General features: G+C 42.0%; 1 protein-coding gene across 12 annotated transcripts in view; it reads left to right on the top strand.

Annotated features, from left to right (window-relative positions):
• The first annotated feature begins 531 nt into the window (after positions 1 to 531).
• The window catches only part of DAZL (deleted in azoospermia like), a 32,106-nt gene continuing 20,281 nt past the window's right edge, over positions 532 to 12,356 (top strand). For 8 of the 12 annotated variants that reach the window (XR_004229823.1, XR_004229822.1, XM_031940309.1 and 5 more), the window contains exons 1-6: positions 532 to 653; positions 3,986 to 4,132; positions 4,384 to 4,475; positions 7,646 to 7,697; positions 8,158 to 8,221; positions 8,315 to 8,454. Coding sequence is in view for 10 of the 12 variants with exons in the window: in XM_031940309.1 (XP_031796169.1) it covers positions 558 to 653; positions 3,986 to 4,132; positions 4,384 to 4,475; positions 7,646 to 7,697; positions 8,158 to 8,221; positions 8,315 to 8,454 (591 nt within the window). In the remaining 2 variants the exon portion in view is untranslated. Of the gene's footprint in view, positions 654 to 1,163; positions 1,399 to 2,082; positions 2,558 to 2,951; positions 3,059 to 3,413; positions 3,894 to 3,985; positions 4,133 to 4,383; positions 4,476 to 7,645; positions 7,698 to 8,157; positions 8,222 to 8,314; positions 8,455 to 12,356 lie in introns of those variants that run through there. The other 4 variants (XM_031940316.1, XM_031940315.1, XM_031940314.1 and 1 more) reach the window with 4 other exon arrangements.

The raw sequence follows: 12,356 nt of genomic DNA, 5'->3' as shown, positions 1-12,356 counted from the left end.
GTGGGCATCCCCCCGACGGGGAAATTGTCAGAGGTGCGCCAAGCCTCCCCCAACCGCCCGTGGCAGTAAATGCGGACATGCGCCGGACGCCAATCACCGCTCCCCCCACGGACAGTCGGCGCCCCCTGTCCGGCCTCGGTCACCGCGGTGGGGGCGTCGGACCGACCGAAGGAAGGGAGGCCGCTGCCCGGCTGGGGGGCGGCCTCCCTGGGTGCCCGGGCGCGCCCTCCTCCGGGCCGGGGCCCGGCTCCGGCCGTCCCCCGGTTCTCCCCCCCGGCCCCGGGCCCAGCGGGGGGAGCGCCCCTTCGCTCAGGCCAGTCCCCAAGCATCCGCATCAGGCCTCGGCGCGCTTCACCACTTTCACCCCTGGTCAGTCTCTGCCCCGGGGATGCGAGCACCCGCCAGCCCCCCGCCCGGCGGGCCCCGGGGCGGCGCCTTCCGGGGCCCGGCCTTTTTCCCTCTCGGTTTCGCCCGCCCCCAGGCTGGATTCGGCCTCCCTCCCCCAGATTCCCATTTGCCCCTGTGCCCGGGTCTCCCACCGCAGTTCTCCAGCTCTCATGCCCGGGCTGCAGACGCCGCCTCTGTGGATCGGCCAGCCCCGGTGGCCGCGGCCGGACTGGAGGCTCCGGAAGGGGAGAGGGACGGACGCCAAGGTAAAGTCTCGGTCCTCGCGGGCTCACACGCTGCAGGGCCCGCAGGGGCTCCTCGGGGGAGGACCGCTCTGCCCCGCCACCGCGCCGGCGTCTTCCTCCGCGCTCGGTGTTCAAGGGCGGCCAGCTGTCCTCGAGGGGCTTAGACTCTAAGGCCAAAGGGCGCTCGGGCCCCGGTCCCCCCCCCCCCCCCCCCCCCCCCCCCGCTTCCGCTCTGTGTCCGCCCGCCGCGTCCCGCCGGGCCCCACGTTCCCGCAGGCTGCTCCCGCAGCGCCCAGGCCGGGCCGGGCCGCAGGGCGGAGGAACCTTTGTTCCGCGGCGCCCCTTGCTCGCGCCCCCCGGGCCGGAAAGGCGGTGGGACCCGAGCGCCGGCTAAAGCCCGCGGCGGCGCAGCGCCCTGTGCAGTGCGCGGGGGCGGCCTGTGCTGGCGGAGCCGCAGCGGGCGGGCGCGGAGGGAGGCGGCGGAGCGGCGCGGGCCGGGCCGGGTGCAGCGAGGAGCAGCGCAGCTAGGGGGCAGCGTGGGGCAGGGCGGCCCAGGGCCAGCCCGGCCAAGCCGCCCAGTGGGTCCTCGTCGGGTTCTCGGAGGGCAGGCAGGGGAGGGTGCGCGAGGCAGGGGCGCTGCGGGCCGGGCCGGACCGGACCGGGCTGGGCTTTAATCTCGCCGGGCCTCGGTCGACACCGACCCCGCCGTCGGGGGCTTTAATCGTCGCGGGAGGAGCCGCCGCTGCCGTCGCCGGCCGAGATCATGGTGAGTGAGGCGGCGCCCGGGGCCTTCGACGGCTCGGGCCGCTGAGGGGAAGAGAGCGCGGGCCCGTCGTCTGGACGAGGCCGCGGCCTGCTGCGGCCGCCGAGGCCTGTTCGGGCCCGGGCCGCTTCCCCGCCCCCATCGGTGCTGACCTCCCCTCCCCCACCCTTGAGGGAAAGAAAACGGGGGGTGGGGGGGAAGACTCGGAGGCCCGAGAGCGTTTGAACTTGGGTTGGAGAACCCCGACCTTGAAGCTTCCCCCCAAAAGAATCCTCCGTTAGGGGTGGTCCTTAGACTTTATTGTTCCGGGGAGCCCGGGGTTTACGACTGAAATATTGGGGAGGCCTTTTTCCAAAGCAAATTGGCCCCCTCTTGACTCGGTGATTTTGTGACCTAATAATTAATTGTCCCCACTTTGAAGCAGCGGGAAGCCTCCCCTCCCCCGGGGTCAGTGAGGGCAGAGCCCCCGTGACCCTCCTCACCCCATTGTGTTTTATGCGTTTCCTGGGGGCGGGGGCGGTGTTTGGAAAGGAGGGGGCCAAAGGCGGTTTTCCCCAAAGTCCGGGTCTGCCCCCGCCCCCGTCCTCGTGGCCGCGGCGCCCGCTCCCGCCTTTAACCGAGCCCCGCCCCACCACATGGCCTCGGGCGGGGCCGCGGCCTCTGAGGAGCCCAGGCCCGCGAGGGCGCGCCTTCGGCGTGCACGCGTGCGTTTGCGCGCGTGCGCGCCGCCTCGGCCGGGCCGCTGTGTTAGCTTGGGGCGCCACCTGCCGGTGGGAAGCGGCCCGCGGCGAGTTCCCTGGGGAAGGCGGCGCCTTTACTTAGCGCTTACTGTATGCGGGGCGCTGGCTTGTTCGGAGCGAGACCCCCGTTCCTGGAGTCCTGGCAGCCCCGCCGGGCAGCGCGGCAGAAAGGCCTGCCTTCCGCCCCGGGGAGGGGGAGCCTCCGTATCCGCTACCCAAGGCCCTTTCCCGGATGGGCGGGGCCCCTCCTCTCTCCCCTGGGGGGCGGGCCTAGGGACCGGGAGAGGAATGAATGAGGAAGGGAAGGAAGGAGCCCCTTTTCCTGAGGCCGAGGCTGGACTTCGCAAAGAGAAGCCTCCGCTCTGAGGGGCAGCCCCAGGCGGAGGGAAGGGGTCACGGTCCTTTAAACAGGCTCCCCCTAAGTAAGCTTCCCGTTGGGAGAGCTGACGTCAGGGTTCGGGGGTGGGGGCGCGTTCTGCGGACCCTGGACCCAGCTTAGTCCCCTGGGCTCAGCAAAAGCCCGAGGCGTCTTTCTGCTGGGAGTCCCGGGACTGGCTACGTCGGGTCCTAGTCCCTGCTGCTTCAGAAATGGCTTAATGCCCATTTGTTCCCAAATAGCCCGGGCTTGGGAGCGCCGTCTCTAGTCGTTTAAGTGACTTGTAGTCCGAGATGCGCGCTAATTGTCGGGATGTATTTAACCTTTTTTTGGAAGTCAAGCTGAATAGAAGTCATGTATCTTCCAGAAAGACAAATTGGGAAACTCGTGCTGTGACCTTTGAATTATTGGCCTTGTAATTACTTGTGACACTTTTTTAGAAACAACTATGTGAGAAGAATTATAAATAACAATTCATTTAAAAAGTTAAATTCCATGCCCGAACAATGATCCTTATGGTACAGCGTGGGAAGAATACTTTGAATATGTGAGTCTTCTCTCTGCCATTACATTGGGCTTTTTATGTTGGGTTTGGGATTTTTTTTCCCTGTTAACCTCATTTTCTTTCCCCTTTTGGAAAACAGAAGTAATATTTCTTCTGTCCATCAACCTCATTAAAGAAAAGGAAGAAAATTAAGTAATGTTGGTAGAACTGATTTGTAGCTTTTGTAGGAAGAAGAAAGTGCTTTTCAAAGACAGTTGGCATATCACTATAGGGAAGAGGATCATAAGCTCCCCCTACATTGCACAAGCCAGGGCCTGTATGAGGTAATAATGATTCTGCCATCCAGTACCAAAACATACTAGCACACAAAGGGAAGAGTTATATTTTCAAGTACCATGGTAATTCTGGTAAATAGGAAGTAGAGGCTTTTAGGCCCTGATGCTTGGTTTCCTTTAGCCACAGCTTGATTTCTTTTAGGACTTGGCATGTCAATTTTATGGCCTTATTGAAACAAAAATCTTGTTAACTGAAATAGAACAGAAAGTCTTTTTTAAATAATAACCTCATTTTGCGTTACACATAATTTTTTTTTAAATTAGTCTTTCTGAATTTTTTTTTACCAGTTCTCAAAGTTTTCATATTTTAAAAAAATACTATCATTTATACATATGGGATGGCAGTGAGCAACAGCAGCCTGGAAGAATATCTTAGTCCCGCTGTGGATCATTTTTATATTATTTATTAAAATTCATATTTGCCCATGGGATGATTCCTTTTAGTACCTGGGCCTAAACAAATTTGTTTAACCAAGATAGTCTTGTGATTAGATCACTTAGAAATGGAAGCTATTTACATTAAAACATTTGGGTTTTTGAATGTAAGTTAGAATTTTAATTTTATTTTGAATAACTTTTTCCTCTGTGGTTGGTTATTATATGTGTGTTTTCTTTTCTCTTTTTAAAATAACAGTCTGCTGCAAATCCTGAGACCCCAAACTCAACCATCTCAAGAGAAGCCAGCACCCAATCATCATCAGCCACAGCCAGCCAAGGATATGTTTTACCAGAAGGCAAAATCATGCCAAATACAGTCTTTGTTGGTGGAATTGATGTTAGGGTATGGTATTCAAGATTCTTAGCAATCAATAGGATATGAGCTTTGTGGGGTTTATTTCTTGTATAAACTTATATAAACCTTCTGTAAACCTGGATTTGGGTCTCCATTTGACTAAGTGAATTAGAAACCCTTTGAGACAAGGCTTTGTGCAGTTTGGGTTTAATGAGGGAAAGAATTGTGTTTTTTTAATAATTGAATTGGGAGTTTAGGATGCAGAATTTTTATTTTTGAAGGTAAATTCTTTTTCATAGATGGATGAAACAGAAATTAGAAGCTTCTTTGCTAGATATGGTTCGGTGAAAGAAGTGAAGATAATCACTGATCGAACTGGTGTGTCCAAAGGGTAAGTAAGATGTGTTTCATATTGATTGAGTAAAAGTATGTGGATGTTACTGAAATCATTAGAGAAGCAAATCTTTAAAATTGGTACTTTTATAGCTGTGTCAATGGGTAAGTAAAACAAGTTTAATATGTGTTCAGTGAAAGTAATCTGGATGTTTAGTGGAATCATTAGAGAAACAAATCTTAAAATTGATGCCTTATAGCTGTATCAACAAAATTTGACTAGTACATTGCTCATTGCTTTGTTGCTTTTTTTAAAGAATGTACTTGAATACAAAGACACCTGGTCCTTGCCAGTGTTATACCTGTAGTAAAACTATGATTAGTTTCTTGATAATCTAGCCACAAATCTCTGCTATGCCAAATGTAGATGGTATATTATCCCTTTAATTAGTAATTGGTTGTGTTTTCTTCCTGTGTGCCACAATGCATCAATTTTTCCATAACCCTTTACGTGACTTTAGGACAAAAACAGTTGACATTTGAGGAAAACAAACCAAAAAAATCTTGAAATACTTTGTGACTTGATACAGGTATGTAGTAAGGACCCTTTCCAACCCTTTTTTAAAAGATTTTCCACTAGCCTGTTTTGTTGAGAAAATACATTTGAATAGATTAATAACACTTTCCAAATTCTCAAGTAAACTATTTGTGTAACTTGCCTTATATTTGGGAAATTGACAGAATGATTTGAATTTACATTCTTCCATGTCTGTCATTTTGTTTCTTTCACTTAAGATGCTCTTGATGGTTCCATTTGAAGGTGTCTCTTTTAAAAGGCAACTGGTATGAAAAGTATCCCTTTCAAAATATGCAATTCTTTCATAATGTTTTAAGAACTGAATTTTTCAGTTCTGTACTTGTGACCAAAAATTATGAAAGGTCAAAGAATTATTTACATCACAGATTATTTCAAATGTAGATTTTATGTAATTGACACTTCATTAGAAAACTTTTGATTAGATAACTTTTTTTCACTTGGTTTATATAAAAATCTTGATGATCTGCCCTTGTATAGATTTTTGCCCATACCCTTTCCAGGTTGATAACAATGTATTAACCACCACATTTTGGGGATTGATCATTCACATAATTTTATATCACATAATTGTACTATCAGTTGAAATATGTTTCTTTATCTTATATGTAAAGATTATCATTAATTTTTTTCAAATGACAGCCACTTAAAATTTTCATGGTTTCGCACTTTAGATAGATTTTTATAGGAAAGCTGTAAAGATTTACAAAATACAAATCTAAAATAGCTTATAATGTTTTAAAGCATATCCCTTTTTACCTATTTTTTTTTAGCATTATTTCAAAATATTTGCCACGTGAGGGGAATTTTCCAAACAAATTGTACTTGAATTTCTTTTAGTAAGTTACATGATTAAGTCAGGTTCTTAAATGTATCACTCCTGATGGAATTACGGAATCTGTTTCTTATCTTGCCATATCCTAACACATTCTTTAGCCTCTTACAGATCAAGTGGCAGAAACTTCTTTTGACTTAGACTTCTCAGTGAGAAGTAGAGGAGGCTTCGAACAGCGACTCTTGCCCTTTCTTCTTCATCCCTCTACTAGAAAAAGTACTTTTATGTGGAAGATTTTTAGGAAGAAATAATTGTAACCTAACCAGAGTAGTTTTTGAGTGTTAACTAAGATTGAATGGCTAAAGAACAGAGTTTGGGGTGCCTAAACATAGGCTGGTAAATCTTTTTTTTCCCCTCAGGTTTATATGTGTGAAATATCCCAGCTTCTGTTCTGCTTACTTGTACTATGTGCATGACAATGATGACAGTAGCCAAGCCACTTAACTTCTCTGGGCATTGGTTTTCTCATCTATAATGAAGGGGGATTGCTTTAGATCTAGGACTGATCATTCAGCCAGCTTCCAGTCCACCTAAATGTACTGTCAATCAAACTTTATTTTTTTTTATCTTATCCATAAAGATGATCATGAAAGACATTTCCAAATGCCTTGTCAAAATTCAGGTATGGTAGTTTGTATCCTTCCATCAAGATCAGGGGGTTCTTTGAATTTGCAGAAAAAATTGTTGATGATGTTGCAATATAATCTCTTTTGTAATCTTATATATCTTATTTATCTGCATTTTAAAACAAACATTCCTAGAAGAGATCCTTAGACTTCACTAGATTACCAAGGGGGAAGTCGTCCATGATACAAAAAAGGTTAAAAACTGAATGACTTTTCAAAAATGTTACCAGCACACTCTCCTAAGTAGAAAAATCAGTTCACTAATTTAAAAGGGGACTATAAAATTTTAGCTTTGTTTTTTTTTTTAAATTGTGTTTTAGCAGTTTATTTTGTTATTGATTAGTAAGGGAATTGATGTAATTGACTTAAGTTTATTGGAACTTTTAATGCAATTCATTGTAAAGCAGAATTTGCTTTAAGATTAAGTCATCTTACATTCTTTCCAAAGAGACTTTTTAAAAAAAATTATATCAAACCTTATTGGAAGGCAGGCATTTTGACCTAAAAGCAGGTCTTAAAACATTTTAATGTGACATAGGTATAACTAGTCAGTTGTTAGAAAGTTCTTCTGCTTGTTGTAAAGTTTAAAAAATGTTAACATTTCCCAATATTCTATTCATTTGTACATTCCTGGTTTCAAGCTACTAGAGAATGTGGGAGAGGATGAGGATTGGTGTCATGAGAGGCAAGGTAGAAGTTGGGTTTTAATAAAGAGCCTCCCTAATAAGCAAGTAAGCTTCAATTCTAAAGGGGGTGGGGGGGTGGGGGGGAAGGTTTAGAACATAAGACATACTCAGATAAGTAAATAAATACTATCATTGGGTACAAACCTGGGGAAATTTAGGAAAGGCCTCCTAGGAAGTAACCCTTGAGCCTTAGACTTTTGGAGGGCACTAAGAAATTAAGGTTATAGTCTAATCTATCCACAGATTTTTCCTCGGTATCTAACTTGTATAAGTTATGGACTATTAACTATGAATAGAGAAATAAGTGTAATAGAAAGACCAATATGTATTTAATAGGGATGATGTCTCAAGAATTAAGAATTCTTCTCAAAAGTTAAATTCCTACTTGATAAGACTTCATAAAACCTGAGGGAGAAAGTTCCCAAAATTATAATTGCTTATTGGTGATAACATATCCTATTAATCATCTTTAATCTGCCTTTCTAGCTATGGATTTGTTTCGTTTTATAATGATGTGGATGTGCAGAAAATAGTAGAAGTAAGTGATCTTTTTTTTAAAAAATTTATTTTGACTTTTGGTGGTAATGGTATTTTGATTCCTTTGAAGTATTTACAAACACTTATAAACACAGAAATAGTTTCTTCCCATTCTATAGTTTTGAAACTTAAAACCTTTTTATTTACTTGACAGAATTCTTAAATATTTCTCTGTAGTAGGTTCTTCAGTGTCAGAGTTGGGGAGAGGAGAAGGTGGATCCAGGGTAGAAAGAATTGTCGTTTGTAGGTATATTTTGTTTGGAAAAGAAAAAGACTGAATGAAATAAAAGAATTGTCTAATGGCAGAGCTTAATATAGCTGACCCCTCCCACATTTGTCAGTTTAGGAAGCATTAGTTACTATTGGGTAGTTTATTCAAGTTTTCCACAGCTCCCTACAGTAAACTGTGATGGTCATCTTTAAGGACAGACACTAGTATAAACTACTTTTTTCCTCCCCAGTCACAGATAAATTTCCATGGTAAAAAGTTGAAACTGGGACCGGCAATCAGGAAACAAAATTTATGTGAGTATATAACATAAAAGACATTTTTGGTTGTTAAAACAACAATTTTTTCAGATGTTGGAATTATTGTTTTGCATTTTTTTCTATTTAAAGGCGCCTATCACGTGCAGCCACGTCCTTTGGTTTTTAACCCTCCACCAGCACCACAGTTTCATAGTGTCTGGAGTAATCCAAATACAGAGACATATATGCAGCCTCCAGCTATGATGAATCCCATCACTCAGTATGTCCAGGTAAAAGTTATCTGAACTCTTAATTTTCAAGTTTCTTCATGTTTTGCTATAATCCAAAATTGTGAACTCAAAATCTGGGACTCTTAGGGATCATTGAGCTTACTTATCCTTAATTTAAAATGTAATAACCCTGATAAAAAGCTATTTAGCTTCTGCTTGAGCATTTCCAGTGATGTGGAATTCACTGCCCCACGAGTGATCTATTCCATTTTTTGAGACCCCTAATTATTAAAAAGTTCTTCCCTATACTGAGCTGAAATCTGTTTCCCTGTAGCAACTCCCCATTGAATTTCTTTTTGCTATTTTGACATAACAGTGCATTAAATATTTTAAAATAACGATTGTGTCTCCCTGTGCTCTTGTCTAAAAGTGAAACATTTCCAAATCCTTTGTTCATTGGCCATCTCTATATTTGCAATGTCACCAGTAAATATGTAGTTCTCAGAGTTTAACTCTACTTCATATAGATTCTGAATATTCAGACCACAGTGACAATTATCGCTTCCTTTTTCTCAGAATACACTGCTTATATTATTAAAACCTCAGTACTCATTAGTTTTGTTTTTAGCTATCACATTGGACCTCTGATTCTCATAATTAGTTTTACATATTTACAAAATAGCAAAATTTAGCAAAATGACTCAAATCCTTCTCAGCTTTATTGCTGCCAAAACAAGAATCTCTACTGTTCCATATCCATATAGTTGCAATCTAATGGAATTAAGTGTAAAATCCTGCATTTAATATTTTAAGTCATCTTGTTTTTGCCCTACTTTCTAGTAACTTGCTGAAGTCTTACTGAATTTTTGTTTCTTTCATCTACCATGTTAGCAGTTCTTTCTTCAAGCTTGTAACATTTTCAGACTTGATATATCTTTTATATCTTCAATCATGTTGTTGATTAAAAATGTTAAAAGGCGTAGGACCGAATAAAATGTTTCTTTCAGAAGTGAATCTCCTCAGTACTTTCATCTAATCCACACTTCACTAGTTTAGGAAATTAGAGAGGCTTGTCAAAAGTTTTGTGCAAGTTAAGACATAGGTTGTTGTGTAAGGTAGTGTTTTTCTGATCCATTCTCTTACTGAATTCTTTAAAGAAAGAAATGAGGTTAGTTTGACCTTGATTGGTTTTTAGTAGATCAGTCTTCCTTTCTAAATGTTTATAGGTATTAATTTAGTAGCTCATTCTAGAATTTAATTGGGAATTAAATTTAGGCATGGCTCTTTTGTTTTTTAATTGGAATAAAGTTTTTGTTACTTCTGGGGCTTTTACTTTTTTGACATTTTTTCCAAAGATTATTTCTAGTGATCACTTTTATGAGTTCTTTCTGTACTCTGGATTGTTATCTCATCTGGATCTCAAAGCTTGAAGACATATGAAAAGTATAAGAGTAAGCTCTTGTCTATCAGGACCTTCAGTTGCCTTTGCTCCATTGTATGTCCAAAGTGTGCCAGTATAAAGACCATTCTCATTAAAGAAGATGGAAGCAGAATTAGAGTTGAACAGCTCTTCTGTTCTCTCAGCATTACTATAACATTCAAGCAAGCCCATTCTTTGCTTGTTGCTTTCCTTTACCTTAAATGGCTTTAAAAAAAAAAACTTGTCTTTGGCATTTTGAGGGAGGGGTGCCTATAATAAAAAAATAATCATCACGCTATTTACCGCAATCTCCATAAAATATTAATTTGATGCCTTCTTGGGACTCGAGTTCATGAAGGCATTGTCAGTGGAGTTAGGAGCACTGGTGAGTTCTATTGTGCTAGAACAGCTTAAAATCACACTTGGCAACAGAGAGGCTCCTCTCTTTGAGTAGTTGTCCACTTAATGACAAATGGTACAATCTAGTCTTCTGCAGCAATGACAACAATGTTGGTAAGGGGTTTGATGTGGATGCTAAAAACCATACAGCTTTTAGGTTATCTACACACATTCTTAGTTGTTTAGCTTCTAAATGAGTGACTCTTGTTAAGTGGAAGGGTGGATGTTTAATAGAATAATTGAATTATAATCAAATATAACATACTTCATATTAATTAAGCCATAAAGCAAATAAAGGGAGTGGCAGCATTGACTTTATTGTGTATCCAAAGGGTAAGAAGAAAACATCATTCTAAGAGATGCCAAATATTGTAGAGACTAAAGTAGTACCAGTTTTAGGATCACTTTGGTAAGACTCTTCCAATTAAATCAATACACTTTAACAGCTCAATGATGTCAGTACAAAGATAACCAAAAATATATTGTAAAACATCTTTCGGGAATAAGAAATGAGGGTGGAATGGAACGGATTTTAGCCTCTTGCTGTTATAACAATCCATCCTGACTACTGTCAGGATGTAGTAGTATTGGACAGAGAAGAGATGAATGGTTACCAACATGGCAGTTAGGTCCTAATTTATATGTATAATGTCAGACCATTGACCACATTAACATTCATGTCAAAGGAGGAATGAAAGGATAATTTTTGTATCCAAATGAGTTTGATCCTGATTTGTTGAAAGAAGCTACCAATGCTAGAAAATGGGGAATAGATGAAAGGATAGATAATTAACATACCCTGAGGATGCTTCATCATTGTAGAATAGTGGTTTCTGGCAGCAAATACTTGTAGAGCAGAGATGAAAGTAAAAGGCTAGTTTGTTAGATTTTATGTGGAGAGAGGATGGTGAAAGATACTACACAATACTAAGTTTGTGGGAAGCTTGTCAAAAGACAAGCAAAGTCATCATCCAAGGACAAATGAGAGTGGAATGGGGAGAACAAAACACATAAAAATGCAAAAGATCTATAATCATGTCTTAGACTTTTAACTCTGGTCTGGTTGTGTATTGCATTAAGAAATAGAAATAGCATGAAAGAAAACAGATTGGGAGGAGAGGAGGAATAAGCAGTATGCACAGAGAAATTTGAAGCCACAATTTTTAAATGTATTGAAGCATATTTAGAAGGAGGGAAATTACCAAAGGCTTGGGGGAAAACATCTTAGATCCTTAATAACTTTATTTTTAAGTAACAGAATTACTACCAACCCAAATGCATATTTCATCTCTACAAAATTCTTATTAGAAAAATCGATGTGCACTTTTAGAACATTCTTGATGAAAACAATAAGGAACAAGCAGTTTTTCATAAGTGACATTACATAACAAACTTCAAATTTTAAAAGTCACATTTGAATGAAAAGTATAGAAAACAAAAGATTCCACCAGACATGATTGTTTACTGAGGAAACATCTGATCTTGTAGAGTAGAACACTCTGCTTTTCTTTTAAAAAGCATCTTCAGTACATACATCAGAATAAAATAGAAGATTGTTCAAACCTATAATAATAATGATGATTTTTGTTTGACCTATTTGTTAGCATCAAATGACATACTTGACTATAGTACTTGAGAATGCCTTGTGTAGAATCCAAATAGAAGAGGGACTGTAGAGATGGGGCTATGGATGTTTTCTTTCTTGTGTTTTGTGTTGTCTGTTTCAAGTTCTGAAAGTTTACTTGAATAAGTTCTATAACTTATTCAAGTTCAGTCTTAACTAGTGAATAAAAAATTCTTACTTCCTGTACTATGAGATTTGTTTGGATGAACAATCCATAAACTCATTGGTCCATCAGTACTTCTTCTTGAACAGATAAAGCAGATAGATTAGTGATATCAGCTCAAAATGAGCAGGAGGAGTAAACTCTCATAACACCTTTCCTTGAAACAGAGACTGGTCTTTTTTTAAATAATGGATTTTTAATGGCTGTGTTGAGCAACAGTTTAGTCTTTGAAGAATTTTAGTTGTTGCTCATTCAGGAGCAGTAGAGAGACTTGATGTGGGGTTGAAAAAGTTGCAAGAATTAAGTGAGAAAAGTGCAGTAAAAGGATATCATCAGAAAGATGCAGGATGGGCATG

The sequence above is a fragment of the Sarcophilus harrisii genome, chromosome 5, assembly GCF_902635505.1.
Source record: "Sarcophilus harrisii chromosome 5, mSarHar1.11, whole genome shotgun sequence".
Taxonomy (NCBI): Eukaryota; Metazoa; Chordata; class Mammalia; order Dasyuromorphia; family Dasyuridae; genus Sarcophilus; species Sarcophilus harrisii.
This window is presented reverse-complemented; position numbering and strand designations above follow the sequence as displayed.